At 43.9% G+C, this 13021-nt stretch overlaps 1 protein-coding gene across 1 annotated transcript in view; it reads left to right on the top strand.

Annotated features, from left to right (window-relative positions):
• Positions 1 to 13021, top strand: part of mtdh (metadherin) — a 77956-nt gene that overhangs the window by 35127 nt on the left and 29808 nt on the right. Inside the window, exons 4-6 of the mRNA XM_033019475.1 lie at positions 5795 to 5983; positions 6945 to 7199; positions 12393 to 12476. Of these exons, the coding sequence (XP_032875366.1) occupies positions 5795 to 5983; positions 6945 to 7199; positions 12393 to 12476 (528 nt within the window). The remainder of the gene's footprint in view (positions 1 to 5794; positions 5984 to 6944; positions 7200 to 12392; positions 12477 to 13021) is intronic.

Genomic DNA, 13021 nt, shown 5'->3' with positions numbered 1-13021 from the left:
AATCCTGCACTCTTTATGCTCCCCATATTCTCATCAACTCCCCTCAATTATACCCCTTACCCACTGGAAGCAATTTACAGATGCCATTTAAACTACAAACCCAAGTGTAGAAAGGAATTGCAGATGCTGGTTTATACTGATGATAGACACAACATTGTCCTATCCGGGACACATGACAATAAACTCTCTTGACTTGACATGCTGGAGTAACTCAACAGGTCAGGCAGCATCACTGGAGAAAAAGGATGGATGCCGTTTCGGCTCAGGACCTTTCTTCAGACTCTAAACCTACAAACCAGCATGTCTTTGGGAAATAGGAGGAAAGTGGAGCATCCTGAGGAAACCCACGTTCTCCCTGTAACATCCACATAGTCATAGGGAGAATATGCAAACTCCACAGTCAGCACCTGAGGTCAGGATCGAACCCGGGTCTCCAGCGCTGTGAGGTAGCAGCTCTAATTGCACCACTGCTGCGAAGTGAGGTGACATCCATTTCTACTCTCACGCTCCAACACTTCCCTGTGTGAGTGTGGGAACGCCACATGACATCTTGCACTTTTTGTATCATACTGGCTTGAAGATTATTGATTGTAAGCCAATAAAGAGTTAAAAATATTCATCTTTAGCTGGCTGAAGAGAACTTAATTTGTAGCCCAGCTGGTAGATCTGCCTCACAGTCACCAAAGGCTCGGGTTTGATCCAGACTTTGGGTGCTCTCTGTGAGGAGTTTGCCCTGTGACCGTGTGGGTTTCCTCCGGGTGCTCTGGTTTTCTCCCACATTCCCGAAGACCTATGGATGTGTAGGTTAATTGGCCCTCTAAATTGCCCCTCGTGTGTTGGGAGTGGATGAGGAAGTGGGACAACACAGAACAGGTGATCAATGGTTGGTGTGTCCTCAAATGGCTGAAGGGCTTGTTTCCATGCTGGATCTTTCAATCAATGTTGTTGTTCCTTAAACCGACTTTGCATTAATTTCCACTTGCTATATAGTCGTATGGCGTGGAACCAGGCCCTTCAGCCCAAGTTGCCCGCGCCGACCAACATGCTCCATCTGCACTAGTCCCACCTGCCTGCATTTGCACATACCTTCTAAACCTATCCTATCCATGTACTTGTCCAAATGTTATTTTAAACACTGATAGCACCTGCTTCAACTTCCTCCTCTGGCAACTCATTCCAGAGTGAGGCCACCTGCAATGACTGCCTAAACTGCAAATCTGACCACCTGGGGAAAGTACAAGTGTGTATTTGGATCTGCTAACTTTATAATTGTGCTGCCAATCCAGTCAGTTAATTCACATCATAAAAAACAACTGTCCCAAACTGATCCTGAGGAGCACCATGCTCCACTCTGGTATAACAGCACAAAAATCCATCAGTATTTTGCCCTGATATTTGTTTGTGAAGATGTGTTATAAGGAGGTTGGGCTCTTGGGGGTAATGAGGAACAAAGGGACCTCAGTTTATAAGAATGTATTTGTCATATGAACCAGAGCAATGACTTTCGTACTTGCTGCAACTTTACAGACACACAGAGGTCGTACAACTCCCAATGATTCGAGAAGGTGGCAGTACAGGTTTAGGATGTAGTGAAGAAGGCACACATGATACTAGCCATTATTAGCTGGGGCATTCGATATATGAGCAAAAAACACAGTACAGAGGAAACAGTTGGTCAGGTAGCATCTGTGAAGGGAATGGCCAGGAGACCTTTTGTGCCTGGACCCTTCGTTAAACCGTTCCCTCCATAGATGCTGGCTGAATTGCTGAGTTCCTCCAGTGATTTTTTTTTTTAAATCAAGATCCCAGCATGTCTAGTTTCTTGGGTCTTCATTGTATGTATGAGCAAGAGAATTGTGGTCTAACTTGATAAAATATTACACCGCAACTGGTGCTGTGTACAGATCTGTTTGCTGCACTTCTAAAAGGGAACAATTGCCCCTCATTGGAGTGAGTGCAAATTATATTCAGTAAGATGTTGGCTAAGACAGAGCATTTCAGTTATGCGTGGAGAATGGTGCAACGGTTGAGTTGCTTCATTAAAGCACCAGAGCGTCTGCTTTGATCATGACTCTCTGCTGTCTATACGGAGTTTGCACGTTTTCCCTGTGACCGCATTGGCTTTCTCGGAGTGTTCTGGTTTCCTCCCACATTCCAAAGATATACAAGTTTGTAGGTTGTTGGTTACAATATATATTAATGATCTGGATGAGGGAATTGAAGGCAATATCTCCAAGTTTGCGGATGACACTAAGCTGGGGGGCAGTGTTAGCTGTGAGGAGGATGCTAGGAGACTGCAAGGTGACTTGGATAGGCTGGGTGAGTGGGCAAATGTTTGGCAGATGCAGTATAATGTTGATAAATGTGAGGTTATCCATTTTGGTGGCAAAAACAGGAAAGCATACTATTATCTAAATGGTGGCCGATTAGGAAAAGGGGAGATGCAGCGAGACCTGGGTACACCAGTCATTGAAAGTAGGCATGCAGGTGCAGCAGGCAGTGAAGAAAGCGAATGGTATGTTAGCTTTCATAGCAAAAGGATTTGAGTATAGGAGCAGGGAGGTTCTACTGCAGTTGTACAGGGTCTTGGTGAGACCACACCTGGAGTATTGCGTACAGTTTTGGTCTCCAAATCTGAGGAAGGACATTATTGCCATAGAGGGAGTGCAGAGAAGGTTCACCAGACTGATTCCTGGGATGTCAGGACTGTCTTATGAAGAAAGACTGGATAGACTTGGTTTATACTCTCTAGAATTTAGGAGATTGAGAGGGGATCTTATAGAAACTTACAAAATTCTTAAGGGGTTGGACAGGCTAGATGCAGGAAGATTGTTCCCGATGTTGGGGAAGTCCAGGACAAGGGGTCACAGCTTAAGGATAAGGGGGAAATCCTTTAAAACCGAGATGAGAAAAACTTTTTTCACACAGAGAGTGGTGAATCTCTGGAACTCTCTGCCACAGAGGGTAGTTGAGGCCAGTTCATTGGCTATATTTAAGAGGGAGTTAGATGTGGCCCTTGTGGCTAAGGGGATCAGAGGGTATGGAGAGAAGGCAGGTACGGGATACTGAGTTGGATGATCAGCCATGATCATATTGAATGGCGGTGCAGGCTCGAAGGGCCGAATGGCCTACTCCTGCACCTAATTTCTATGTTTCTATGTTGAAGGTAAACACAAAATGCTGGAGAGAAGGAATGGGTGACGTTTTGGCTCGAGACCCTTCTTCTCGACCTGAAACGTCACCCATTCCTTCTCTCCAGAGATGCTGCCTGCTGATTTTGTGTCTACCTTCCATTTAAACCAACATCTGCAGTTCTTTCTTACACAAGTTTGTAGGTTAATTGGCTTCTGTAAATTGTCCCTCGTGTAGAATAGAACTACTGTGTGGGTGATAGCTTGCCGGCACAACTTCGGTGTGCCGAAGGGCCGTTTTTCTTGCAGTATCTCTAAACTAGACTGGATATGCGGTGTTTCACTTCTGTGGAGAGGAGGGAGCTGAGGAGAGACCAGATTGAGGTTTACAAAATTAAGTAGGGTATGGATGGGGTAGATTGGTAGAAAATCAGTTTAGGAGGATCTGAGAAAGAACATTTTCACCCATGGGGTGGTTGAAACCTGGATTGCGGATGAAGGCGTTATCTAGACAGGCAATTTAATCATCAAGACATTGAAGGCTGCAGACTAAGTGCCAGTAAAGGGGATTAATATAAATGATTGGCACAGGCGTGGTGGGCCAAAAGGTCTGTTTCTGTGGTATATGACTAACGTGAGCCATTTGTGACCCTTGTTCAGCTCAAGAACTTGCTGCCTTTTACTGCCTCTGTAGGTCATGGGTACAAATTCTGGTTTTCTTTCCTGAATTCTCTGTATATTCATAATCTCCTACACTGGAATAAATTCTTCATCCGAGTAAATCATAGACAGTAGCTATCATAATGTCTGTTTCATCAGGAGGAATTTGGCAGTGTAAACCAAATGAATAACTTGCACCAACACAAGACAAAACAGGAACAAATTTGGGGGAAATCACCTCTGTAAATATAGGCTCTTCAGACAGACACACCGCACGAACAGATTGACAATGCGGTTAACATTTCTTTTAACAAGAATAACAACTACCTGAGTCAGATGTGGGGATTTTTTTGGCCTATTAAGCTTGTGACATACTGAGTAACATGCAACCTTAATGATCATTCTCAGAGATAATCTTATTGATTTCTGTTATAATAAGAGTTTCAAAGCACCGAAGGAGATCCATTTCACTGCACCTTTCGCAAGATTACAGTTTAAGAATAAGGAGTAAGCCATTTAGAACGGAGACGAGGAAACACTTTTTCTCACAGAGAGTGGGGAGTCTGTGGAATTCTCTGCCTCAGAGGGTAGTGGAGGCAGGTTCTCTGGATGCTTTCAAGAGAGCTAGATAGGGCTCTTAAAAATAGCAGAGTCAGGGGATATGGGGAGAAGGCAGGAACGGGGTACTGATTGGGGATGATCAGCCATGATCACATTGCATGGCTCGAAGGTCCGAATGGCCTACTCCTGCACCTATTGTCTATTAGCTTAGAGTTACAGCGCGAAAACAGGCCCTTTGGCCCACCTAGTCCACGTTGACCACGATCACTCTGTATACTATCACTATCCCACACACTAGGGGCAATTTACAATCTTTGCCAAAACCAATTAACCTAAAAACCTGTACATTTTTGGAATATGAGAAGAAACGAGAACACCCAGGGAAACTCCACGTAGTCACGGGGAGAATGTACAAACTCCGCACAGACAGCACCCGTGGTCCGGATCGAACCCGAGTCTCTGGCGCTGTAAGGCAGCAACTCTACAGCGCCACAGGCTGCTCTTTCCACTTGATTCCATTTTCTATTATGTGCCTTTATAGAATTATGAAGGGCATTGCACCAAACAAACCATTTACTCCGGGCTAGTTGTTTGAACAAGGTGGCATATTCAAAAAGATGGAAGAACTCGGCTGGTCAGGCAGTATCTGCGGGGGTGGGGCGGGGGGGGGGGGGTGAATCAGTTAAGTTTTCAGTTTAAATACCTCTAATCGCGGTTATGAAACATGCCTTAAGATACCAAGAGAAGGGGGAGGTGTGAGGTGAAGCAAGGAACTGTTGTGATAAGATGGACACTAGGAGAGATTGAATGAGACAAACGGCAGTGGTGCTGGAGAGAGTGGGAAAACTTGTTTGTCACTGCCGATCTTTCTGTGAGAGAGGTTTAAGTTTAGGTTTATTACTGTCACATGTTCTAAGGGACAGTGAATTTATTTTGTTTGCATGCTATCCAATCAAATTAGCTACTCGTACTTACAGAGTGGAAACAGGCCCTTCGGCCAACTTGACCACATCGGCCAACCTGTCCCATCTACATTTGTTCCAACTGCCTGCGTCTGGCCCATATCCCTTTAAGCCTCTCCTATCCATATGCCTGACTAAATGTTTCTTGCATGTTGTAATAGTACCTGCCAAGTTCAGATACAAGTGCATTTATGCGATCTATTCCTCTCATGATTTTGTAAACCTCTTTCAGATCACCCCAACACATATACTATACATATAATCAAGACAAACTCCAGTACAAGTAAAATAGGGAGAGCAAAGGGGAAGCAACATAGAGGGTCCTAGATTTACTACTGGAAAAGAGATTTAAGAGCAGGGCGATTGTATCGGATGGCACAATTTTAAAATGTCCACCCTTCTTTTGATCATCCCACTATTTTTTGAATGGAGGGAGACGTGTATATTGTTTATAATGGGGTTTGTTTGGTTCATTCACAGGTGCTTGGGAAACCAAAATCAGTAGCCGGGAAAAGCGGCAACAGCGCAGACGTGACAAAGGAATAAATGAAACTTCCTCCATGGATTCCAGTCTCCCAGCAGGTGGAGCGGAAGTGATCTCTGCTCATCAGCACACGGTGGCCTCATCTGGGCTAGCTCCTCGCAAGGCCAAAGCAGACGAAACAGCAGGTTGGTCATTAATGGAAGGATTTGATCAAGATAAACAATGATCTGATGCTGGAAATTGTACCATTATAAGATGAGGTAAATGTTTTGGTCTGAAGACTGGTCCTGACCCAAAATGTCACCTATCCATATTCTTCAAAGATGCTACCTGACCCACTGAGTTACTCCAGCACTTTGTGTTCTTTTGTGTAAACCAGCATCTGCAGTTCTTTGTTTCTGCTTCTAGATATTTTTATTTGGATCTTTGTTGCTGTATACAAAACATTTTGAAACTTGACTCCACACATAAAGAAAAATATATATAATTCTCATCTCTTTTTTTATTTTGAATGCTAAATTTGTATTGAACTTTATCAGAATGATGCCTGGATTAGAGGGTATTAGCTACAGGGAGAAGTTGGACTTAGATTTTCTCCATAGGTTGAGGGGGGACCAGAGAAGTACATAGAACCCTTTCCCCAGGATGGAAGTATAACATTCTAGAGGGTATAGCTTTACAGTTAGAGGGGCAAATTTTAAAGGAGTTTTTTTTTTCCACAGTGATGAGTGCCTGGAACATCATGATGCCAGGGGTGGTGGAGAAGGCAGTTGTGACTTTGTCATTTAAAAGACTTTTGGATAGACATGGATATGTAAAGAATGGAGGGATATTGGTTATGACAGGCAGATAAGAGTTGGTCTAGGCATCGTGTTTGGCGTAGACATCTTGGGCTGAAGGGCCTGTTCCTCTGCTGTACTATTCATTTGTGCATCTGTGCTGTATATGCATTTTTAAAATCATTTAACTTCTATTGGTGTCGTTTTGGGTTTGGACCCTTCGGCCTGAGCCAAAATGTCACGTATCCATGTTCTCCAGAGATGCGGCCTTGCCTGCTGAGTTACTCCCAACACTTTGTGTCGTTTGTAAATGTGATTGATATTTAGTTTTAATAAGATGTGACGGGTGTTCTTTTTCTCTTCAAAGTTGCCCCTGGGCCTGGTGAACAGCAAGCAGTGAACGGAGGAAGTTGGTGTGATATTCCAGTGAAACTGTCCGCTCAGATCAACGCAACCAAGGAAGACAAATGGCGGCAGATCCCTGCCTTGCCCAATGTTAAAAGGAGCCCAGATCAGCCTGCATGGGGCAAGGAACGTGGCGATAGCAACGCTGGAGCAAAGGAATGGAATCTACCCTTAGTCGACAAGGCTTGGAGTGAGAATGCACTTTTCCCCAGCATTGGTTAGTGTTCTTCAGTCTGGGTTCTCCTTAAAGATTCACTAAATGAAAGAAATGGAAATTATTTCTTAACTTGATATAACTTGCATTTTCAAGATGACATAAGGTAATTTAGAGTCATAGAGCACGCAAACAGGCTCTTTGGTCCAACTGCCCATGCTGACCAAAATTACCTTTCTACGCTCATTCGTATCTGCCCACATTTAGAGGAAATATTTCAGGAATGTTTCCAATGGTGTAATGTGGGATTACTGACTGCCATTGTGTTCACAGCTCACTCCCAGATCTTGTCTCACTTTGTCTTATCGTGTGTTTTTTTTTTAATGTAAACCTGATGGTGCAGATGCAGTTTAATTTTTCAAGTTTCAGGCAGTTTTATAGAAAAATATTTATATTGATGTTGAGTTAGTGGAGGCAAAAAGTACCAACCATAGATGTTGGGTAGCATCACGCCTCGGTTTGGATGTTGCTCTGCCCACGACAACAAGAAATTGCAGAGAGTTGTAGACGTAGTCCAGTCCATCACCATTATTCCCCACCATTGACTCCATCAACACTTTGTGGTGCCTTAGAAAAGCAACCAACATTATCTAAAATTTGTCCCGCCCCGGTCATTCCTTCTCCCCACTCCCATGCAGCAGAAGATACAGAAGCTGAAAGCGTGCACCTCCAGACTCAGGAACAGCTTCTTCCCGTTCGTTATCAGACTTCTGAACTGTCGTTCCATAAGCTTGGGTACTGTCCGATTCACCTCTACCTCATATTGGACTTTGTCTGTCAGACTGAGGTGCTACAATGCTGAGAACTATATTCTGCACTCAGTGCACATGCCAATAATTAACCTGAACCAAATATACAGCACTGAACTGGCCTTTCTGTCCTCTGGGCCTACTTACCGTAATCCTACATTCATGTAATTTTATTCTCCATATATTCCAATGATCTCCCTTCAGATTCTACCATTCACCTACACACTAAGGACAGTTTGCAGTCCAATTAACCTACCAACCTGCATGTCTATGAGATGTAGGGAAGGATACTGGGACATCCATGGAAAGCCTGCTGTCATGGGGAGAAAGTGATCCCGGGGTCAGGATTTAACCTGGGTTCAGTTTAGTTTAGAGATACAACACGGAAACAGGCTGTTCGGCTCACCGAGTCCACGCCGACCAGCGATCCCGGCACACTAACACTATCCAACACACACCAGGGACAATTTACAATTTTACTAAAGCCAATTAGCATACAAAGCTGTACGTCTTTTGAGTGTGGGAGGAAGCTGTGAGCCAGCAGCTCGCCTGGCTGTTGGCTCTGTGTCACCCTGCTTGTGTTCATGAGTTTATAAATCTCATGGGGATCATAATGGGATACCAATGTCCCTGAATAACCTTTGAGCGAGTGACAGGAGATAATTTTGCTGTTAAATGCTATCCGTGTAGTACAGAATGAAAATGAGTTCTGTTTTTTCTATGGTGCCATGTGTTGGCAGGAAAAAGCTTCTTGTTGGAGGTCATGAGATTGGAACGGCCACAATATCACAGACTGTCTGGCAGTGCTCTCCGTTTGACGCACTTTCAGATGTTTAACATTCAATTGCATTTAATTAACATTCAAAGTGATGTTCTCTTAAAGACACACCTGAGTTAGTTAATGTAACGTCTAACCACACAGATCTTTCTAATTTAGTAGAAACTCTGCTATTGTTTTGCCATTAGTTACCAAAATAATCCTCCTACGAACAATGAGCAGAATAATTAACTGTAAGGCCGTTAAATAATAGAATAAGTAAATGCTGATAATGAGACACAACAAACTGGAATCTTGAGCTAAACACAAAGTACTGGGCCAACTCAGCAGGTTGCCAGCATCTCTGGAGGCAATGGATAGGTGACGACTGAAGTTGAGTCCCAACACAACACTGCCTCCACAGATGCTGCTTGACCCACTAAGTTACTCCAGCACTAATAATAAGGAAATCATTGGTCCTCCTGTCAGGTCAGTGCTGGTTTTTGCATGCTAGTAATTCAATTATGTTGCTCGTGCTTCTAAACATTTTATAGTCATAGAGTCTTACAGCGTGGAAACAGGCCCTTCAACCCAACTTGCCCACACCAGCTAACATGTCCCATCTATACTAGTTCAACCTGCCTGCATTTCGCCCCTTATCTCTCGAAACCTGTCTTGTCCATGTACCTGTCCAAATGTTTCTGAAACGTTGGAATAATACCTGCCTCAACTACCTCCTCTGGCACTTGTTCCATACACCCACCATCCTTTGTGTGAAAAAGTTACCATTCAGGTTCCTTTTAAATCTCCCTCCCACTCCTTAAACCTATGTCTTCTGTTTCTCGATTCTCCTACTTTGGGCATGGGACTTGGTGTGTCTACCCAATCTATTCCTCACATGGACTATATTTTCTCCACACTTATTGACCAATTCCCTTTTGAAGGCTGCCATTGAATCCATCACACTTGGACAAAATGCATTCACGAACACACTGACCGAGTTACTGAACAAGCAAATAGAGTTTTGTGCCTTTGGCCAAAGGGCCAAGTTTGAATTCAATGCAACAGTGAGGGAATTTAAATTGAAGTAATTAAGTCTGGAGGATTGCACTTGGCACAAAGCTAGAGAACAGACTTAAAAAAAAAAACATTATCTGGTGTACAAAAGTCCATCAGGGGAGATAACCTGTTCTTATCTGTGTGATCAATAAATATCAGCATTGCCAGTGTCATCTACGTTCCATGTACGTACAATTGGGGAAGAAACAAGAAGTAACATTCCGAGTTCTAACGGCTAATTGAACAAGTGGTGAGTTTTGGGTAATCATAAACCTTATGATTAGGTTTAATAGGCACCTGAGGGACAACTTTTTCACACAGAGTAGTGGGTGCATGTAATGAGCTGCCAGGTAACATCCGTGTTGCTCTAACGATAATAAAAGTTAAACTAAAAATGAAGCACAAAGTTCATGAGTTTTAGATTTTTGACCTGTTTAGTATCTCTAGCGGCTGGTACTTTGCTGAAAGTGCAGTTACGATTTTTTGTTTAGTTTAGAGATATAACGTGGAAACCGGCCAGACCAGCAATCACCCCATACACTAACACTATCCTACATACTAGGAACAATTTGCAATTCACCTACAAAACCACATCTTTGGAATGTGGGAGGAAACCGGAGCTCCCGGAGATAACCCACGCGGTCACAGGGAGCATCCGTGGTCAGGATTGAACCCAGGTCTCTGGTGCTGTAAGGCAGCAACTCTACCACTGTGCCACGTGACAGCAGAGTTATGATGTGGACACTTTTTCCATGGATATGTATTCAATAGTAGTAGGTCCCCCTCGGTCATAGTCTCGACCATGGGTGACGCATCCTATTTTGTCGGATGCAAGCCTGTGCGCTGTCATATAGAGGACAGGCTGTTGCCCATGCAGCATGTCCCCCCTCTCCACGTTGTTGATCGATCCAAAGGAACAGCAGGGCCATTACAGTTTGGCACCAGCGCCGTTGCAGGAGCTGCCAGGGCGAGGTTGTAGACAACGACAAACTGCCTTAGGAACTCCGGATTTTCTCGAGGTTTACTCCTGGGGTCTTTTCCATGACTGGATATGGCCACAAGGCAGTGGAGGTTTTAAATCAGAGTTTTCCCTCTCCTAGATGGACTGCCTTCCCAGGCTGACTAGCCCCATTTGCCCGAGACCCGTATGGTAGGGAGCATCTACCTTCCAGGTCTATAGCACCTGCCCACTGCTCAATAGCAGTTTTCAATACAAGATGTAGCAAAGAATTATATTTATAGAGGATAACTCTTTCATATGTCTACCCTTGATTTGAGATTCTTGCCATACAATTTAAAAGAGCTCTTTTATGCAGATCTTTGCTCATCAGATATTGGGTTCCTTCAAAAGAAAAAGGTTAGAAAATTGGAAAGAAACCTGGGTAATTTGAGGTAGGGATTTTTTTTTTACTGATCTTGTGATTTAAAAAAAAAAAACCTTCCAGGTTTATATTTGTTTGGTACAAATGAAAGTTGGCAGGGAAACTATTTTTGTTTGTACTGTGTGTGAAATAGAACCCTAATGACATGCAAGTGTTTTAGAAGTTTTTTTTTAATTGCTTTGTAAATTAAAAGGCGGTACTGAAACAGAACACTTGACATTTGGACAGGCACATGGATAAGAAAGGTTCAGAGGGATATGGGCCAAACACAGGCTGGTGGGAGTAATGTAGATGGGGCATCTAGGTTGGCATGGGCAAATTGGCCCACAGGACCTATTCTCATGCTCTATGACACTAACTATGACTCTCAACCATTAGGATAGCGTCTGGGACTTCAGATTGCAAAATGCGTAGGAAGGAACTGCAGGTGCTGGTTTATACTACTAGTTCCACTGCTTGTATCCCTGCCGTTAGCACATCTTCCCCAGCCAACAAGGGGCCATTATGGACTCCACCCTTCCTGAGGACATCTGATGCCGGCCTGTTTTGTTCTCGTCTCCAATTCTCTCTCCCATCCCTGCCCCACCACCCACCTCTATCAGTCTGAAGAAGGGTTTTGACCCAAAACGTCACCTATACCTTTCTCCAGAGATGCTGCCTGACCAGCTGAGTTACTCCAGCATGTTGTGTCTAACTTCAGATTACAATATGTACATGTTTGTTGGTTAATTGTCTAAGGTAAATTTGAAAATTGTCTCCAATGTGTAGGACAGTGCTAGTGTAATGGGCCTGTCCCACGAGCATGCGACTCCATGCGGCAAGTATAGGCAACAGCCTGCTGGCCCTGGTCAGCGTGGACTTGGTAGGCTAAAGGGCTGGTTTCTTTACTGTGTCTCTAAAGTCTAAAGAAAGTGCAGATGCTGGTTTATGCCAAAGATAGACACAAAGTGCTGGAGTAACTCAGCGGATCAGGCGGCATCTCTGGAGAAAAAGAAGGGTGGCATTTTGGGTCAGTAGTGTCTGAAGAAGGTCTTTTTTTGTCTATCTTTGGTATATCTGATCTGTTTGGAAAGCATACAAACCAAAGCTTTTTTCACTGTACATTAGTACACGTGACAATAATAAACCTAAACATAAATGAATCAGCATGGCTCAAGTTCCAACTTGGGATGATTCTATTCAGGTAAAGGTGTCATTTATTCAAGTTGTTCCGTAATAGACTTGATATACCTATGTTCTTCATTTGCAGGTGCCTGGGCAGGAGTCAATGAAAGGATAAATTCCTCAGAGCCGAAACCATCTTTCTCTCGTGGGACAAAAGCCTCGGTGACCAGTAAATATTGTTTCTGCCTGTGATATTTAATCCACATGTTCTTCGGAATCAGCTGTTTTGCCAAAGTGGAGTTAGAAATATGTTGTGTTCAAGTTTAGTTTAGAGATACGGTGTAGAAGCAGGCCCTTTGGCCCATCAAGCCTGTGCCAAACAGCGATCAGGCATACACTAAACTTCTAAACTTCTAAACATATTCTAAACTTCTCAGTGGGGACAATATGCGGAAGCCAATTAACCTACAAACTTGAGCGTCTTTGGAATGTGGGAGGAATCCGGAGCACGCAGAGAAACCCCACGTGATCATAGAGAGAACGTACAAACTCTGTCGCCCGTGGTCTGGGTCGAGCTCAGGTCTCGGTGTTGTAAGGCAGCAACTCTATGTTGCGACACTGTGCCGCCGCCATGTTATGTAATTACACAGTACAGCTGTGGCTCAGCGGTAGCGTTGCTGCCTTACAGTACCAGAGACCCAGGTTCAATCCTGACTACTGGTGCTATCTGTATGGAGCTTTCATGTTCTCCCCGAGACCTGCGTGGGTTTGCTC

The sequence above is a fragment of the Amblyraja radiata genome, chromosome 4 (genome assembly GCF_010909765.2).
Source record: "Amblyraja radiata isolate CabotCenter1 chromosome 4, sAmbRad1.1.pri, whole genome shotgun sequence".
In the NCBI taxonomy this organism is placed as follows: Eukaryota; Metazoa; Chordata; class Chondrichthyes; order Rajiformes; family Rajidae; genus Amblyraja; species Amblyraja radiata.
Note: the sequence above shows the minus strand (reverse complement) of the source record. Positions and strands in the feature narration are given on the sequence as shown.